The 20,477-nt window shown below is 32.4% G+C and overlaps 2 protein-coding genes across 3 annotated transcripts; both read left to right on the forward strand.

Annotated features, from left to right (window-relative positions):
- The first annotated feature begins 439 nt into the window (after positions 1 to 439).
- On the forward strand, positions 440 to 2,513 carry LOC127087784 (protein POLAR LOCALIZATION DURING ASYMMETRIC DIVISION AND REDISTRIBUTION). Its single transcript, XM_051028713.1, has 3 exons — positions 440 to 909; positions 1,116 to 1,570; positions 1,960 to 2,513. Exons 1-3 carry the CDS (start codon positions 609 to 611, stop codon positions 2,296 to 2,298), a joined length of 1,095 nt encoding a protein of 364 aa, XP_050884670.1. The 5' UTR covers positions 440 to 608; the 3' UTR covers positions 2,299 to 2,513.
- Positions 2,514 to 3,493: 980 nt separating this feature from the next.
- LOC127087785 (chorismate mutase 2) lies at positions 3,494 to 14,393 on the forward strand. 2 transcript variants are annotated; one of them, XM_051028714.1, is made up of 5 exons: positions 3,494 to 3,919; positions 7,381 to 7,464; positions 7,569 to 7,712; positions 7,888 to 7,980; positions 14,076 to 14,393. In XM_051028714.1, the coding sequence occupies exons 1-5, from the start codon at positions 3,650 to 3,652 to the stop codon at positions 14,301 to 14,303; spliced, it is 819 nt and encodes a 272-aa protein (XP_050884671.1). In that variant the 5' UTR covers positions 3,494 to 3,649; the 3' UTR covers positions 14,304 to 14,393. The 2 variants fall into 2 exon arrangements, with proteins under 2 accessions (XP_050884671.1, XP_050884672.1); XM_051028715.1 differs by lacking the exon at positions 7,888 to 7,980.
- The last annotated feature ends 6,084 nt before the right edge of the window (positions 14,394 to 20,477 follow it).

The following is a 20,477-nucleotide window of genomic DNA, read 5'->3' on the forward strand; positions in this document are numbered from 1 at the left end:
TAAATCAATAAAAAAATCTGGAAAAAAATCCAGATAAATCTAAGAATTTTTCTACACTAAAACTAACACAAAAAAAATAAGATATAAGAATTCAGATAAAAAATACAAATACCAAAATAAAAAACTTTTTAAGTCATAGGAACTAACGAATTATTTTTATCTATAAAAATATAAGAGATCCAGGTCTGAGACAAAAATAAATATATAGAAATCAAAAAGTCAAATCAAATTGTTATATGTTCGTGTTATACTGTGGGCGAGTACAAAATAAAATTATCAATCTCCATACTATTGTATTACTTAATTCTTTCACCGAAGTTTTTTATTAAAAAGAATCAAGTAACCCTTAAATCATGTTTACTGTGTGCTTTTAAGTCATAATCCTTTAATTTTAGTCAAACAAACAAAAAATAAGGAAAAATATATTTATCCAAGAAAGAGGAAAGAACCATAAAGTTCCCTCCAAAAACAAAAAGTTCCTCTCCTACACACAACCTTTTGAAGTTGAACCGAATCGATCACTTTCATCATAATCATCATCATAATCATAATTCAATAAGATTTAATACTCTCTGTTCCTTCAATCTTTCAATATTTCCGTACCATCTATGAATTGCCTCTTCTTTAAATCCCCCAATTCCAATCACGCTCACTTCCCTCCTTTACGCCTTGCGGACATTCTCGCCAACGACGACGCCGCCGCCGCCGCCGTTAACCCCATGGACGAAGTTCATAAAAAACCGCCATATTCTTTTCATCGTTCGACCAAATGCTTTTCGCCTCGGCGGCTTCTTGCTTCTTTTCTGGCGGCGCTGAGGCCAACTAAAGAACGACGGATTCTAAAAAGCCGGGAGAAGATGCCGTCCACGCCGATAACTATAGAATTAAAAGGCAGCGAAGCGGAGTCAAGTGAGAAATTTTGTCTATTTGAATTTTGATCGATTAATTTGATAATTTCAACTTTAATTTTTAATTTGATTCATTTGTGATTATTACTGATGCTATTAATTTGATAATCTTTAATTCAATTGATAGCGATGATTATTCATGTTGTTTTCCCAAATTTATTTCGAGATAATTTCCCTATGAATAAGTTATTTGTTTGTGTTCTACAGGTCATTTAGATTGGAATGATACATCTTTTAAGCTAGGAGTTGGTTGTGGGTTGTTATATGTGATTGCAGCAACTAAAAATGAGCTTAGCAAGATGGTTGAGCTGCGGAAAGAAATGGGAATAATCCTTCAAAACATGAAAGGCGAAGTTCAAAGTAAAGACGCACTTCTTAACCGATTGAAACAATGTGATGATGCTCTTGCAGAGGTTTCAGTCGCCGATTTTCAAGAAGTTTCCTGCTCTAATAGTCAACTTTCGGTTTGTTCACAAAAATCATATGGTCAGGCAGAATTGAAAAGCAACATGGGGTGTGATGGTTTTCTAGATTATGATATTCGTGAACAAGGTGAATGTGCCGAAGAAATTAATGAGCTACAAGCGGAATTTGAATATGAGTTACAACGGTTGCAGCTGTATTTGGATGGAGAAGATGCACAACAACAAGAAAGAGTTGAGGTAAATTGTTTGAAGTTTGATTCTCATGATTATATTCAGCTGTTTATAATTTTGTCAAATGCTATCAGTTACATAAACCTTTCAACTATTGATTCAGAAATAGTCTCTTGAATCGGTTGAAAGGCAATATCCAAATGGAGTTTGATGATAATGCCCTTTTGGTATCAAGAGGACGCTACTTCTAGAAAAGGGGCACTCTAGAATTTTGAGCTACTCAAGTTATGAAAATTGTATTATAAATTTGCTGCTATATGCTGTTTTTCTTTAGACTTTGGCTTTAAGATGTCCTTTTGTAAGTTGTTAGGAACTTAGCTGATTAAATTTTTGAATTTTATTTGAGTTGTTGGTTTTTGTTACATTCTAGAATGGCTAAAAGTATGAATTGGCAGGTTGTTGTTAAAGACTCTAGTTCAAAAGGCGAGAGTTCGAGTTTTGGTGAAGTAATAATGGAACATCAAGAAGCAAGTTGTGATATTTCAGTTGGAGTCTCTCCGGTTGAACTGGAGAGAAAGTTGCATGAACTGCTTGAAGCAAGACTTCAAGATCGGATAATAGAGCTGGAGTCTGCGTTAGAGTACGCCACACAAAAGCTCAATGAGAATGAGATTAGGAGTATTTGGTGGGAAGACACGGCAAGACATATGCCATACCTTATTCCTGAAACTTGTCAATTTACTTTTCCACTTGATCCTGAGGCTGCTTTGAAGTTTAATCAAGTTGTAGGATAGCATTTGAAAATGTGAATTTAACTAAGGAATCACAATATTGTTACTGCCTCTGCCTATGTGGTTTAATGACATTGCTTTATCATATAGATTCAAATTTCTGGTTAGTCTTTGGAGTAAATGGTTTGATTTGGGTTGGTTAGGATGAAGTTATTACTAGGCTACAGTGTGAAATTTCTCTGGATATAGCAATGAACACAAATTAAAGTTTTGATTCATTGCAAGACATAAATGTGGTGACGGTGACTGTTATATTTCAAATTTTCAATTCTAGTTATTAACCAAATGCTTGAAATTCACGTGAACCCTTCACCAAGAAAATTCATAACCATCATGGCCACATGTGGAGAGAGACTGATGGTTTGTTCCTTGAGTGTGGGGTCTACACGGTACACGCGCTGCGTTCGGCATTAAGCTTCTTTCTGTCCATTTTCATTTATTTTTGCCTTTTCAAATTTCTGGAGACACTAATTAGACTTAAGAACATTCAAATGGCCATAATTAAATTCTATTATTTCTCCAATCACAATTGTAACTAAAATTGTTTTCTTTAATTTATCGAAAAATTAATGTAACTAGTTTATATTTTTGACAGTTATATTTAAACTAGCTATACTTGTTTTCTAATAAATCAAGAAAATCAATTTTACTTATAATAATAATATAACCTCAATTTCAATTTGATATCGGTAAGTTTGAGAGATTTTTAATTTAGTTCCTCAATCTTTTTTTGGAATATTAACTTTTTTTATTTTAATCCTTAAAATTAAATATTTTTGCAGATTTTTCTTTAAAATTTTCTAAGGATTTAAAAACAAAATGACTATTTAAGTCATAAATTTATTATTTTCACTTTTTATTATTAAAATAATTATTATTTTATCAATTGTGTTTATTAATTACTTCTATATATCACTTCTAATACATTTATCGTCATACGGGTTTAATTCACCATAATTTGGTTGGGATTAATTACTATATATTGTCATATATTGTAAGTGTAAAAAAATTTATACTGTTGATTCATCACCATCATTCGTTTGTATTATTTTATAGGTTTTTAAAATAAAAGTCAAATTTATTTCAATATCCAACGGATAGGATTAACAGACGTTGGATAGGATTAACTGACGATGTAAAATCCCTTTTTTACGGTGTGTCAGATGTATATCAATTAAATTCAATTTGGTTTGAACATAATCTAAGTTTTGCATCTTCTTAAAAAAGCACACACGTGATTTATTTCCTTCGTACTCCAGACATTACTTTCCATCCATTTCAATATCAGCTGGCGAGCATTATAACCTGTTCTTTCCCATCCCTATGTTCCATTTGTGCTAACAGCAACACCACCATGTTTCGATTTCTAGTTGTTGTGGCTGTAATAATAATGTTGGTGAGTTTTGCGGATGCACACAGAATGGTGAAAGCAGATGAATACACACTTGAATCGGTGAGAGAGTCTTTAATCAGACAAGAAGATACGATAATATTTAGTTTGATCGAGAGAGCAAGGTTTCCTCTCAATTCTCCTACTTATGAACGAAATTACTCTTCCATTCCCAACTTTTCTGGTTCCTTGTTTGATTTCATTCTACACCAAACAGAGGACATTCAAGCCAAGGTATAATTGCTTCTCCCTATTGTGCTTATTTGTAAAAATTCACATCTGTGTTTGTGTGTTTAGATCCTTAACAATTTGATCCACATGTATCAGCTTACCTGTTTTTTTTCTGCATAATGTGTTTTTTGAGATGAGTTGAATTAGTAGTTTAATCCTTTTAAGTGAATTACAAAATTAGCAATATTTATAAATTGAACCAAAAAGACTTATATGAAAATATAAATTCCACAAATAGTCTTAGGATAAGAATAATGTTGGATTAGTTTTTCACTATTTTTCAAGAGCAAAAGAGACTCACCACATATTCATCTAAAATATTAAAGTGATAGGTGAATGAATTTTCTCATTTATAAATTCTAAAGTCTTCATATTTCCAACCAATGTGAGACTATTATCCACACTACTCACACTTGATATATTCTCAACAAATAATAGGTCACAATTGATTATAAATATAGAGATTTGAATATTTATAAATAGGAGAATCCACACACCTATCACCTTAATAGTTTAGGTGAATATGTGATGTCTCTCTCACTTGTATGTTGTCTTTGACCAAATGTTGATGCTATTTCTCGTGACCCAACAAATTGTATCATGAGTCTTTGATTCGAATAAAGAGTTTGACTTACATGTATCAAAATGTTTAGAAAATGTGTCTAGTTGAAATCGAAATACTCAGGAAGAAGTGTATCGAAATATTTAGGAAAATGTGTCAACGGTGGTACAAGGGTAGATGGACAAAACAATTTCTATTCGAGGGGAAGTCTTGTGTACTCACACTTGAGAGAGAATCTTAAGAATAAGAAGACAATAGTGACTTGGAGTCTCATATTGATTATAAATGTGAAAACTCGAACATTTATAAATTAGAGAACTCATACATTTATCACCTTAAGATTTTAAATTGATATGTGATGTTTTTCTCACTTGTGTGTTGTTCTTGACTCAATATTGATATTCTCTTAATAACGATCCAACAAAATTAAGACTTAATTGAATATTTAGACTAAAATTTTAGTTTAGGAATTGAATGTTGACTAGGATGAGATTACTTAAGCCGGTCTAAAGAATTTTATAATTTATTTAAGTTATGATCAAACCTAATCTATTTAATAAAAAAGTTAGGTTTTATTTTTTTAAATATCTATTTAATTAAATAGGTCAGATATATTTAAAAAATTCTATAAAATCTCATAAAGTGGCTTATACATTTATAATATTAAAAAATAAACTAAATAGGTCACTCCTATATATGTATGTATAGGCTGATTTATAAAATTTTATATATAAAATAAATAATTTAAAAGCTTTAATATGAAACAAATTTTTAAATGGTCTTTCATTTTCATATTAGTAGATCAAAAAATAAAATTTATAATAAGTTATAGGTCAAAACCATATTTATTGTAGGTTTTATAAGACCTGGTTTAACTTGTCATATTTCCACCACTAATGGTGTTTAATGTGGATGATTTTTTTTGACAATTGACTTGAATTATTTATTACATTTGAGATATTATTAAAATATAAAATAAATAATTGTTAAATAGTTTATTAATTGATATTTATCATTTAAAAGTAAATAAATTGGATCTTTTAAATTCACATTTTTATTTATAGATAGATAGATATTTACTGATTTAATAAGATTCATTTATATTTTATTTTAGAGAATAAATAAATAATATACGAAAACAATTATGGATAAAAACATAATACCAGCCAAAAGTATAATAAATCAAATAACTTTTTATTGAAATTAAATGAATAACCATTAATACGTATGCATGATCAACCTATTATAACACATATTTTAATGCGTAAATAAAATTGTCATACAAGCATAGTATGTAAAGTTAAGGAAGGACAAAATTGATATTTAGAAATAACTAGAATCTTCGTAAAAATATCTTTTAACTTTAATTATTAAAAATTAATGTTTAAAGACGGACAACATACACTCATTCTTTCTCAATCGATACTTTTAGTGTTTTTATGAATTGTTTCTGAACAGAAGAATGGATTATTTGTTTATGTACAATATTTGTGATCATAATCTATATATTGGAATTCTTATTATTTTAAAATAGATCATTCACTCATATTTTGAGTCAACATCCAACTAATTAATTAATTAATATATTTTAAACAGATTTAATTAAATTTTTTAATTTTATTTAATCATTCAATTAATTAAAAATACTAATTAAATAATTAATTAATATAAATAAATATATATTTATATAGTTAGTTATTAAAATATAATAATTAAATAATTTAAATACAAAATATTTTAATATTTTGTATTCATCAAATTACTTCATGATATTTTTATCGATAGAGATAACAATTAGATTTATCTTCAGTGAATACTCACAAAAATTACTAAGATAAAAATTCACAAAATTAATATATACATCTACACGAGTAATTGTCTAATAAAATCATCGGGTATGAGCGCGAGTACGGATATCTTATTGCTCCCCCCTACTTATATCCGCATGATATATATATATATATATATATATATATATATATATATATATATATATATATATATATATATATATATATATATATATATATATATATATATATTTATATAATACATCATTATTTGGTATGTATTTTAGTATAAGTGTTATTTCTTAACTCAATCATAATATTTTTGAATTTTTTTAATATTGTTAAAAATTAAAATAACATAATAAATTATAATTGATCGATAATTTTTTATTAAAAATATAGATAAACGAATATAAGAATGAGTATTTAGATATCCATAAGATATCAGTACAATTATAAATATTGGTGTCTACACTCTATCCATTGTCTTCCTTATCAACCTTAACTATATTTACTTTTAACTATAAGAAAAATCAATTGTAAAATTTATTTGTTAACATATCATGTGCATTTGTAATATTTAATTTAATGATCGATTTTTTTAATAAGAATAAAGAATGTGAAGGAGTCATTTTTTATAAAAAAAATAATGAAAAGAAATACATAAAAGTAAAATGTTTTGTGGTCATTAGTTTGATTATGAAATTCACCTCTTTTCCATATTGATAATATATAAATTCAATTACTAAATTACTTGATAAAATGGTCAAAATATTTGTTTTAGTCAAGTCAAAAGAGCAGTGTTGAATTCACCATATTAAGTTTTAATAAAATTTATATTTGGTCTCTTCAACAAAATCATGTATGATTATAAAATACTAATATCTATTATTTCTTTATTAATAATTCGACGGGCAGACATATATTTGATTCAACTTTTTATTAAAATAATTTTTATAGTATTATTTTTTTTAAAGAATTTTAAAAAAAAAAATTTAATAAAAAATATGTTACCTTTGAGATTAACAACATAAACCTAAATTAGTAGTAATAGATTGTTGCATTTTTCCACTTTATATATCTATACAAAATGACGATCTATTATGTGTTAGACAGGAAGATACATGAACCCCGAAGAAAATCCTTATGAAGAAAAATTATCACCTTCAATTGTGTCACATTACAATTTCTCACAGGTAATTAAGCAAAGCTCTTATTTCATGAAAGTGAAAATAACCTTTCTATTTAGTTTTTGTATAAGTTTAGAAAAATATATATATCTCTTAAACTTTCTATTTAGTTTTTGTATCCTGCAGCGGCTTCAATTAACATAAACAAGAAAATAAGGAAAGTGTATTTCAACAATATACTTCCACTTTTTATTGCTTTTGGAAATGATGGCAATTATGCACAAACTGCAGCCAATGATCTTTCAATATTACAGGTAAAATTTATTGTCTAATTTCAGGTAGAATGTATTTAAAAGAATTATTTTTATAAGAGTGGAAGATTTTTATTTTCTAAATTAATTAAGCTATAAATATTTTTAAATATGATTTACAAGTGATTTAAATGATTACATGAGACAAGTTTATTCTTATTCTTTAAAATATACACAGGCTATCTCTAAAAGGATTTATTATGGAAAGTTTGTAGCTGAAACGAAGTTCAGAAAATCTCAGTGTGAGTATGAGCCTTTAATTCGTGCCAAGGTACATATAATGTTCTCATCCTTAACGACAATTTTTTTTTAATAAACAAAGCGAGTACAATGAGTACTCGAAATCCTTAAAAAGGGAACAACTTCGAACATGTTACTTGAAATAACAAAGGGAGACATTAAACTAATCAAAGAAACGGCAAGAAGATTTAAAGTTAGAAACTACCCTTAACCACTCCCAAACTTTAGTTTTAATATTCAACTTACATTCCTCAAAATCTGGAATATCTCCTTTAAATATAACTATGTTACACGTCAACCAAATGATCGATATAGTCGCCAACCAAATAACGCTTATGATTCTACGAACCTTCACATTCTTCATCTTTAAGTGGTTTAATGTAAACATAGAGAACTCCTCCGCCAATAAATTTATCTCTGCACCTAACCACTTAACCAAATCAACCCATAGTCTTCTACTGAAATCACAACTACAAAATAAATGATCCCTCGATTCGTCTTCCTTAAAACAAAGGATGCAACACTTATCTCTTTCATTAACAATAATCCCCCTTATCAGCAATCGGTCTCTAGTGGGAAGTCTATCAAGATTTCATCGTCATCCGAACAACAACACATTCGACGGTGCCAGGATTTTTCACACGAAAATGACAGATTTTCTCGCATTATCCGAAATTGTTGTTGTAGAACTAAAATTTAACACATCATGACCCGATTTGACAGAAAAATTTGCGTGCTTCTATGGTAACCACTCAACAGTATCCACTTCGTCCTTCACAATCGTGACATCCGCAATGAGCTCTTGAATATCATCCCCTAACCAAATGACATTCTCGTTCCTCCCCCCCCCCCCCCCCCCCCCTCCACACCCATCCAATTCCACTTCCAGACATCATCAATCCAAAATCCTACATTAGCAACACTGTAGGCCGGAACTGCTGCCAAGATAAAAGCTCTTGAAACGCATCCTTTAGCGGTTGATTTCCAACCCATTTACTGAACCAAAAAGATGTGTTCATACCGTCTTTAACCCTACAAAAGGTATTGATAGAAAAAATTATTATTCCCATCCACTAATGAGTCTATCAATATCAAATATCCCCGCCAAATTGAATCGCCTCAATTTATCGCACAATCATCACTAATAAACATATTTACTTCCGAATTCTTGTATCTATGCTTAATCAGACCTCTCCAAATAGTGCCCCTATCATTGACGATCCTCCACTTCAATTTCATAAGGAGACCTTTATTAAAAATCTCTAAGTTAATTATACCAAGACCACCGTAATCCTTAGATTTGCAGACTTACTCTCATCTGACCTAATGTATATGTCTTTTATCCTCAATACCACGCCACAAGAATTTTCTCAAAATGCTATGAATCTCTTTCAAGACTTTAGACAGAGCCTTATAAAAAGATAAAGTGTAAATGGAAAGAGAATTCATAACCGAATTAATTAACATAGTTTTTCCTCCCAATGAGAGGAATCTCCCCGTCCAAGATGACAGTCCAGTCCTAATGTTGCTTATCAATTCTTTCCATAACATTAATCTCCTGGGACTGATCCCCATCCAAATTCCCAAGAATTTGAAAGGAAATGTGTATGCCCTGCACGAAAGTTTTTTTAATGATGCAACCTCTAAACTCCAGTTACTAACGTTGATACCATAAATATTGCTTTTATATAAGTTCACACGCAAGCCATAGATCATCTCGAATCCTCTTAGAATGGCCTTAATACTCCAAATAGTATAACTACTACCATCCCCAATAATAATGGTGTCGTCGTTAAATTGCAAGATATCAATTGAAACATCCTCGTTGATCTTGAAAATGTTGTACTCCCCTAATTCCACTACTGAATCCATCAAAGTAGTTAACCTTTCCATAACCATAACAAAAAGAAAAGGAGTCAACAAATCTCCTTGTCGAAGCCCTCTTTCCACCTTAAAATCCTGTGTGACGTTATCGTTCACCAACACCGACATATAACTAACTGTTAAACACGCAAGCCTCCATCCACTTAATACACCTCACACCAAAACCCATATTACAGAATAAAAACCTCAAATAATTCCAACTCACATTGTCGTAAGCTTTTTCATAATCAACCTTAAGGACAAGACAACTCATCTTTTCTCTCTTTGCCAAATCCAAAGCTTTTGCTTACCATCAACACCCTATCCAGAATATTTCTACCCAGGATAAATGCAGATTGTTTGATCGAAATTAACTTCCCAATAACTTATTTCAACCTAGCAACAAGAATTTTCGCCAAAATATTATACAAACACCTAACTAGTCATATGGGTCTATATTCGTACAGACTTTGAGGGTTATTCACTTTGGTAATGAGGGCCAAAAAAGAAGTCGTAGATGCCTTAGTTAATATAGACTTACAATGGAAATCCTTAACAAACAGTAAAACATCCTCTTTTAAGAATTCCCAACAATTCATTAAAAACTTGAAACTGTATCCATCAGGACCTGCACTTTTATCACCATCGCAGCTCCAAATAGTATCTCTTATTTCTTCCTCAGAGAACTCCTTCTCAAGATGTTGTATATCTGAATCATTAAGGCCTTTAAATTTTAGATCGTCAGGAACAAGTCTATTATAACAAGCCTCCTTGAAGAAAGCTTCAAAATGACCCTTCACTGCATTCTTGACCTCCTTCACTCCCTCCATTCTACCCCCTGCCGCATCCACCATATTTATAAAGTTTCTTTTATACCTTTCTTTCAGATAGTTATGAAAAAAACAAGAATTCTTGTCCCATTCTTTCAACCACAACTGCCTTGATTTATTCCTTAACACGCTCTCCTTCAAATCCAAATTGATCCAAATATTTTCATAACTCTTTGATCTTTCATCCACCATCTTGACTATATCACCCCCATGATTTTACACTAATAAATTGTCCAAAGCTTTTAGCTCTCCCACGTGCTCCTCCACTTTAAGATCAATCCACCCAAAGACATTACGATTCCTCCATCTCAATTTAGCCTTCAAACTTTTCAGTTTTTCACATAACCTATAATCCCCTCTTCCTTTCACTTATATCTTCAATCATTCATCCTTTACGAACTTAACAAAATCAACATTCTTAAACCAATAATTGTTGAAACGAAAAGGTTTGGGACCCTAGTTGCTAGAACACGATTTCAACCAAATAGGATAGTGGTATGAGATATCTCTCTGATCAAACCATTGAGCTGTAATCTTCCATATGCCAATCAAATTATCAAACATCAGAAATATGTCTAATATGCTCATCCCAATTCCTCTACCGTTGAACCACGTAAACCTCCCACCAATGCAAGACATGTCAGTTAGCTTCATGTCGTTAATGAAACCACGAAACTCCTCCATCTCACTCTCCATGTCATTCACCCTCGAGCCTAATCTCTCATATTTATCAATTATAACATTGAAGTCTCCTCCTAAACACCATTCCTCCAAATTATTCTTACTCTTCTCCTTAATCAGATATATCCACATTGATCTTCTAATAAGCACGTTACAAGAAGCATAAATGTTATCAAAGTTGTAATTAATCCCCCTTCACTCCACATTGATCCCCACAAAACCTTCACCCTTGAAGCTGTAATTAAGCGTGAAAAAATACTTTTTCCAAAGAATAACCATACCTCCTGATGCTCCCAGAGAGTCACACGAAGACCATTCAACCTCTTTATTTCCCCATAAATCAACTTACTTGCAGTCGAACTTTTTAGTTTCCGTTTTCTGAAGAAAACAACTTACCTGATTGAATAAGATAGCTAACTCTCTTCCTCTTAATTCTGCTATCACCCGCTCTGATGTTAAGTGATAAAATATTCATAACAACCTTTTCGAGTTCGCCTCTAAATTGTCTTTCCCTTCTTTATCTCTCATTTCCATCTTCTCAAAATCGTCCACATTCTCGTCTTGCTTTCTAATACTAGAAATTTCCAATTTTGAGATAGTGTCCCACACAACTCTACTCACCTCCGAATCGAAGTTCTTTTTCATTCGATGTTGCAACAAAGAACATCTGAATCCGTCAAAGATTCACAACAAAGAACTGAGCCTCCTAAAAATCTATATTCTCCACCATTCGATTCCTCCACCGAGTCTGCTAATTTTATCGAAGTAACACCTTTCTTAGAGTTGAAACAAGCGAAAATAAGAGGGATTAATGACACCCAATTCACCCAAATCTTTCACAACCTTCACTATTTTCTTCTTGGGAATTGGTCTTCTCACCGCCTTGCAAGCTCCATCAAAAGAAATTAGGCCCAAACTAGGAAGGTCCAACAAAGTAGGCCCATTCATAATATTCTCCCCTCCTAGCTCCAAAAGTGCCCCTTCAAAATCCACCAAATCTTTCGCTACAAAAACCTCGTCAGACTTCTCCTGAAACTCCACCATCTAAAAACATGTGCCCTTGTTGACCTCCAAAATGTTGTCCTTATTCGTGACTCTCCCAGCATTGAGCATTTCCTCTCTAATAATAGTCTCAGAAATCACCTTTTTGTTGATAATTCCCAACGAAACAACAATTGGTGTAACATTCTGAACATTCTGAACCGCCTTTTCCCTATCAAACATAGCCACCTCCTTTACGCCTAGGATCTGATCACCCATCACATCAGCAACAAGAACCCTGTCTCTCTTCTCTAATGGCAAAACCTCGATAACTATGTCATCTTCTTCTTCCATGACCGAATCTCGGATACACCTTTCCAATTCAGAGTGACTACTCTCCGAATCTCTTTCATCCTTCAGATTTCTCAAAGAAAAAATATCCACTGGGCCCTGAGCTTCCTCCATCATTCTGATTCTGAACATCTTGTCGTTGATCAAAATGTTCAACACCTCATTAATCACCGAAGCACACCTTGTTCTAATCATAATTCTTGCAACATCCATTCTAACTCCCCTACTTATATTATCATCACTACAAACATAAATACCCAAAGTAGCAGATAAAAATTCAAAAAACCTCACGTTCCACACATGATAAGGCAATCCATAGCATCTTAACCAGGTAACTCTTTCTGGATCAACATCTTCTGATTTCCACTTCCTCACTTCTTTAAACCATTGCCCTAACCAAATCCCCATATCCTTTACTAAAGCTTTCACTTCACCTTCCACTAAATCTTCAAGTAAGCACAAATTGGCACCCAAAGGGGTAACTTTGACAAAAAAAATAGCCCTCTGAATGAAACATTTCCTGCATAGTGTAAGATTGACCTGGATTTTCCATCACCCCTATGTAAGCTTTTGCAAATATGGACATCTCTTCAACATTTGACTGAAACTTCATATGAGCCTTAGGCTGAACACTAGGCTCATCAGAATGAAAGCGAGTTCTTTTCCCCTTATCACCTCCGCAAAAGTTCGAAAGTTGGATCTTGTTGAGTTTCTATCGAACACATCGCTCCGCTTTCCCCCCTCTTGTCCTCCTTGTTGATTCACCTTTTTCACCTACACTTGTCTATCCATACCAAACTCTACCTTATGCTTCAAAACCTTCTGCTTTAAGTTGATCTCCTTCCTTTGAAAGCGAGGAATATTGGCAAATATCTTCCTTCCATCCAAGAAAATGTTATCCAATTTTGTAGCTAACAATCTATTGTTCTTCATGTTGAAGAATCTAATAAAACCATACATATTTCTTCTTGCATTTCTTTTGGGAGGGATGATCACTTCATCAATGTCTCTCATACTCATAAAAGCTTGGTACAGACCTTTAGCATCATTAGCATCAGTTTTATCTCCAAACTCAATAATATAAAAAGTTGTAGTCTTGTTTTCCTTATCTCTATCGCCAGAAGTTATTGCGTCCCATTTAACTCCTTTCCTCTTCCTGAAGTTATTGTCGGAAGAAACCCGCCACCGATGAGCCTCACTACTCATCTTCCCTGGTAGTTGTTAAAACACCTTAACCATAATTAAATGTGCATGGTCACTAAATTGAAGAAAATACTAGGTCTAAATCTTTTCTTTTAAGTCATGGTTATTTTTGTTTATATACTAATCATTTTCGATACTCGTTTTTAAAAGTTTTACTTGATTTTCTACGTTGTTACTTTTGTGTGAAAATAAAATTGTAAGTGATTTGGTTTTGTAGGACAGAAAAGCATTGATGAATTTGTTGGTAGATAAAAGAGTAGAAGAGATAGTTCTAAAGAGAGTTGAAAAGAAGGCAATGGTGTTTGGTGAAGAAGTGAGCATTGATTCTAAGATCAAAGGAAAATACAAGGTTGATCCATCAATAGTTTATAATTTGTATAATAAATGGATAATACCCATGACAAAAGATATTGAAGTCGAGTATATATTACGTCGTCTCGATTGAAGCTTTTTAATAACAAATATATTAATTACATTTGTAGAATTAATATGGATTGTTATCATTTTACATATAAAATGTTTGTGATAAAAGTAATTGATGTACTTAATAGTTTACATTTGAATGATTTATTAATAAATATTATATCTAATAATAACTGTATAAATTATTTAAATTTTTGTTAACAGAAGCACAAGTTAAAAAATGGAAAGAAAGAATAATAAAAGCAACAAATAATATAAATCTTTTAATCCACTCTCTTTCACACGTCAATTTTTAATAATATTTTTACTAAAAAATATATTTTGTGATGCTTTAAAGTATACAAAATAAATATGATAAAAAATTATCACACAACAATAAAATTAGGAAGAGAAAAAAATAGAAATAAAAAATAAAAGCAAGACGCGATAATAATGTATTAAACGCAACTTTTTGTTTACTATTAAATTTATGCATAGTAGCATGAAAAATATCTTTTTTAAAAATTTATTTTGCGATTCCTTAAATATGTACCTAAAAATAACTCAATAATTAGTAAACAAAAAAAATTAAAAATGAATAAAGATATAAAGTGAATAATATGTTTATAAAGGTACTTTGTATTTCTTCTATGTAAAAAAAACATAACTAATTAATAAATAACAAATGAAGTGAAAAACAAAAGGCAAAACATAGTACATTTAGTAACTTTCTTTATTAATTAATAATATTGGAACCACTTATTTTGAATAGTTATTCTAGGTTACTATAAATATTAATATTTGCTGGAAGTTTTTATAAGAGCTAATCTAACTTATGCAAGGAGAATTGGTGGGATTAGTGGATTAGTTATTCATAATTAATACCATTAATAATTAATATTAAATGAAATTAATTATAATAAATAATAGTTTATGAGTATTCTTATATAAGCTAGTGTGAGGAGAGTCAATGGAGTTAGTGGGTTCCATTAATTCTTCTATTAATTTATTAATGCAATAATGTAAAAGGGATTAAGAGATTTGCATAAATAAAAAATACTTTTATTTCTTATGCAATTTCTTCATCCATGGCATGCTAATCGTATATATTTTGTGATGCAAAGAAAAGATTTAGAAAGTGTTCCACGTTCTATCATAAATAAATAAATAAATAAATAAAGTAGAGTACAATATACTAAAAAAATGAAAGATACACCAAAAATTACAATTTATAAAAAAAGAAGCACATAAAAGAGGGATTAAGGGTATTCCTATCATCATTATTATTATTATTTAGAATAATATTCATATTTAAGTATTTGACAAAAACTAAATTTTCTAAAATTTTTATAATATTTATCTAATTTAAAAATTATAAAAAATAAAATAAATAAATAAATGTGAGTAGTAGTGCGGAGTTATAGTTAGTTGAACTTTATTCTCATGGAAATGTTGGATTTCCACCCTTTAAACCTTGGAATAAAAATAAAAGAATCATATAGAAATAAAATTCCTGAGAATAAAATATGCATTGGAATAATTTTTAAAAATTGAATCAAACATAGGAATGTTGCATTCCCATGACAATATTTCCAGAAATATTTTTTAAAACCTTGAAACAAACACACCCTAAGAAATTTGCATAAATCAAAAATACTTTAAATTCTTATATAGTTCCTTCATCCATGGCATGATAATCGCGAGTATACTTTATGGATGCAAAGAAAAGAGTTACAATATGTTTTATGATCTATCATAAATAAATAAATAAAATATATAGTATAATATATTACAAGAAATTAGAGACACGTCAAGAGTAATTACAATTTATGTTATTGTTAATTGTAATTCTTTCGGTTGAAACAGATTATTCGACAAAATAAGGAAGTGTTGAAACAGATCATTCTTTGGGTTTTTATAGTTTCGAGTTTTGGTTTTGACCAATAAGGAAGTGTTGAAACAGATCATTCTTTGGGTTTTTATAGTTTTGAGTTTTGGTTTAGGTCAAAGTTAACATAAATCTATAAATAGAGGGAGTAACATTTATTCTTGTAATAAAGTGAATAGAGTATTCACAATATTATATTCACAGTATTTTGCAGTTGCAAAGTGAATAAGAAGTTTTTTATAGTTTGTGGGCATAGAAAAACTCTGCAGAATTTGATTTTTCTTCTCCTTCATCGTTCTTTACTTTCTTTATTTCTCCATTGTTCTTTTCTGTTATAGTTATTGTGTGGGTAATAACAATTTTGCTCATCAAGATTAATTGAAATTCTCTATAGATTAAGGTGGATTTTCAACCGTTATTGCAACTTAGTCTGAAAAGGAGCACATAAATGAGGGTTTATGGTATGAACAAATAAAAAATTGCAAGCCAAATATTATTTGGAATTTTTTACAAAAATAACCTATTTTTTAAGGAAATTCCCAAAATACCCTTGGTTTCAAAAAAAAATCCTAAACTATCTCACTTTTAGGAGGAGGCGCCAATTCAATTGGCGAGTCCTCTTAAAAATTGAATGGAGGCGCCAATTGGATTGGCTAGAGAATGTGCCCTAGCCAATCCAATTGGCGCCCATGTGTATTACTTGAGAGGAGGCGCCAATTGAATTGACGCCTCAGTGTAAAATGCAATTTTTTTGTTATAAATAGATGTGTTGTGTGAGTCATTATTCCACATCTCAATTAATCATTTGACAATCATGTTTGGTGTTCGACACTGATACGGAAAGGTGATTTATGCGAGAGATAAACCTCAGATGTTGATGTTGTTTTGGAACATCACTATGTTTGATCAACTGAAGAGGGAGCTGGTTCGTTGGTTAGATGGGAAAATACCAGAAGGGAAAAAAATTAGAAGTATTGAGAGACTCGACAGTATCTTTGGTTGGAAGCGAATGAAGACTGATAAGGATGCTAGGGAAATGATGTTTGATCGAGATGACATCAATTTGATTGTTGTAATCAATTAGAAATATTTCAGTTTTCAGTATTTTTATTTTGTACTGATGTTTGTTGTGAACCTCGTTGTAACAAAAACTTAATGATATATAATGATTGAAGGTTACAAAAATACAATGTTACAAAAAGCTTAAGACTCAGATGATGCTCCTCGATTGGGACAATGTTCTTGTTGTGTCCTGGTTGACGACAAATACTACTGTCATACGGTGAACTGACTTGGGGTATTTTGCTTTTTATCGCAATGTCGCGGATAGCAAGAGTCGCCACCGACTTTTCTTTTATCCAATAAGGAAAGGTGGAAAAGAACAGGAAAGACCTCAATAGATTTTGGGTTCGGGAGGTACATTATACAAAGGGAAGGTGTTAGCACCCTTTGTATCCATGGTTATCCATGGGCTCTTAATTACTGGATCACTTATATTTTTGTCTGAAAAGTGTCGGTGAATTGCTTAAAAATGTTTTGAAAAGAGAGTTTAACTTTGTAATGATTCTCGTATGAATGTATACAAAGTGGTTATCTCGTTTAGTTTTGAAAGCTGTTTGAAAATATAACTCGGTAATGATTCTAGTATGAATGTATACCAAGTGGTGATTTTTCAAAAGAGATTTTGAAAGGTGTGAGGTGTTGAAAATATTTTAGGTTATGATCCAGTAATTGAGAGTTATACCTTCCTAAGGTCGTTATGAACGTTTCCTATCCTTATGAGGGTAAAACTGTCCTTACTATTGAGAAGTAAGTAGTTTTATCCTTTGGATGTAAAAGGGTCATCGTAGGGTCATCGATAGGTCATTGAAGGCCACAGTTGTAAGGATACCTTAGCATTCGAAGGGACAATCATCATTTAACCGTAGGCTACACCGAAGGGTCATCGAGGGACAAAATCGTATTTTCGAAGGCAACATCCGAGGGACCATGATTTATTTTATGATGATTTAACCGAAGGGTCTTTGCTAAGTGTATCCCTACATTCGCGGGACATGACCGTTATACCGTAATGTCGTAAGGCAAAAGAGAGGTCCAAGATCACATATTTAAAGGCCATATTTTAAAGTTAAGTAGGTAATTAGGATGAGCCTCCACATTAAAATCAATACATTAAAATTACATTAAAATTAACTATTAAAATTAACACATTAAAATTAATTATTAAAATTAACACATTAAAATTAATTAGGCAATTTAGGGTGAGCCTCCGCAATGGTATCCCACAAATAAAGTGGAAGACCTAACGGCAATCTTTTCCTGGGCCATATGAACCTTTGCAAAATTCAACAAACGCGTTAGCATACCAAAGCAGGGTGTAATCGAGGAGTTGCACCAAAGCAGTAATAGTATCAGGTAAACAAAGCATGGTTATAATAAAACAGGTCAGAAGGGCAAAGATCAAAACAGAACGAAAAACAGCGGCATCCATCACAACAATTCAAGGTATCCAGGCATACTTAAGTCTACATACAGAACCTCAAATATATTTATGAATTCAATTATAATATCACATGGGAATTCGGAACGTAAAGCGGCGATAGTAACGCAAACCTGTTTGCAATTGAATTGTAACCTTGAATTGGCACTCTTAGGGTTGATGCCGGATTGAGTTGAGCGGTGCCGTCGGCTTTTCCTTCAGGGTTTCCTTTAAACAACAAATTAAAACGAAGGAAATAAACTAGATCCTAACGTAAGGTTAGATTCGGTAAAAAGGTGCACAATAGTTTCCGTTGCAGAAACTATTGTGCGAAAAGAATTAACTAAATGCTAAAAAGGAAATGGGAAATTGCAAGGGGAGCAGTGTAGAACTCGTAATAAACAATGACTAAGCTACTGGAAAAGAAACTATGCAAAAGCAAAAACGGCAAAAGGAAAAAAAATATGGAAAAGCCCCCCCCCCCCCCCCTCTCTAGGTTTTCTTCGTGGCTATTTATATATGCTTCAGTAACCCGTTGCCAAAAGGTCTTCAACGTGCGCGTGGATATAGGGCCCAACATTCCTCAAGTCTCTTCAAGTCTCTGAGGCGTTACTGGCGCCCAAAAAGTAGGGGAATGGTGTGACGTTCGTCACACCATGCGTGACGTCCGTCACAGGGATGCGCAAGGCGTGACGCTCGTCACAGCCTCTGTGACGCTCGTCACAGGTGCAATACCTGAGTTCTTGTATTTTGGGTTGGGCCTTGCTATTTGGTTCGTTTTTCCTCCTTTTTGCACCTCTTTTCCTCCAATTCTACTTGTGTTTCCAAATAAGCCACCTGAGACAAATAGGAAGAAAATACCGCGTAATATCCAATAATATAAAGTGACCTGAAATAAATGATGATAAAATTTAATTGAATTAAGCCTTAAGATATGATATAATTTCATGTTATCACTAGGCGAGCGTGTAGCGAACAGGCCAGTTTGGACCATTTTCATTCGTGAGCTGAGCCTTCGTTCCTTTAAGATCAGTGCCGTAAAAATGGGTTGGGGTGCCCTGAAAAACGTCTTGAAATATTAATGGGCAAATTTTGGGGTATGACAGCTGCCCCTGTTCAATATTCTTGAACCGAGAGAGTAGAATGGTATGTGCACCATTCGTGGTCTGGAGGTGGAAGATTATTGAACACTAGAATGCCCCGAAAATTTGCGCTTGTCAATTGGTCTTGATGGAGATGGGCTTAAAGATGCCATCCAGGAAGTTTGATGATGGGAGCTTCAGACTGTGTCGTACGTTAGACGATATCTGAAGACATGGGTGTCATACCGGGTCATACACTAGACCGTATAGTGAATCCCCCGTCATGCTGTTGACTTCGCTGGGGAGTCAGAGTATGCTGTATACTGCTGGGGATAAGGGATCAGAATGGATCATACACTGGACCGTATCTGAATACCAGAGTGAGCTGTTCGTTAGGCAGATGACTTTGATGGGGATGAAAGATCAGAACGGATCGCACGCTAGATCGTTTCTGAGTTGCAGAATGAGCCGTCCGTTAGGCCGAATCTGCTTGAAGAGGGAGTAGCCGTATACTAGACTACCATTCAGAAATGTACCTGTCCGAAGGTAGCATCTGAGTAAGGGAGTAGTCGTATACCAGACTACCATTCAGGAATGTACCTGTCCGAAGGTAGCACCTGAGCAAGGGGAGTAGCCGTATACCAGACTACCCTTCAGGAATGTACCTGTCCGAAGGTAGCACCTGAGCAAGGGAGTAGCCGTATACCAGACTACCATTCAGGAATGTACCTGTCCGAAGGTAGCACCTGAGCAAGGGAGTAGCCGTAT

The sequence above is a fragment of the Lathyrus oleraceus genome, chromosome 5 (assembly GCF_024323335.1).
Source record: "Lathyrus oleraceus cultivar Zhongwan6 chromosome 5, CAAS_Psat_ZW6_1.0, whole genome shotgun sequence".
Lineage (NCBI taxonomy): Eukaryota > Viridiplantae > Streptophyta > Magnoliopsida > Fabales > Fabaceae > Lathyrus > Lathyrus oleraceus.

Coding starts and splice junctions, on each gene's coding strand:
- LOC127087785 (XM_051028714.1), top strand. CDS start 3,650: ATGTTTCGATTTCTAGTTGTTGTGGCTGTAATAATAATGTTGGTGAGT. Junction 7,713..7,887: donor ATGATCTTTCAATATTACAG/GTAAAATTTATT, acceptor AAATATACACAG/GCTATCTCTAAAAGGATTTA. Junction 7,981..14,075: donor AGCCTTTAATTCGTGCCAAG/GTACATATAATG, acceptor TTGGTTTTGTAG/GACAGAAAAGCATTGATGAA.
- LOC127087784 (XM_051028713.1), top strand. CDS start 609: ATGAATTGCCTCTTCTTTAAATCCCCCAATTCCAATCACGCTCACTTC. Junction 910..1,115: donor AGGCAGCGAAGCGGAGTCAA/GTGAGAAATTTT, acceptor TGTGTTCTACAG/GTCATTTAGATTGGAATGAT. Junction 1,571..1,959: donor AACAACAAGAAAGAGTTGAG/GTAAATTGTTTG, acceptor ATGAATTGGCAG/GTTGTTGTTAAAGACTCTAG.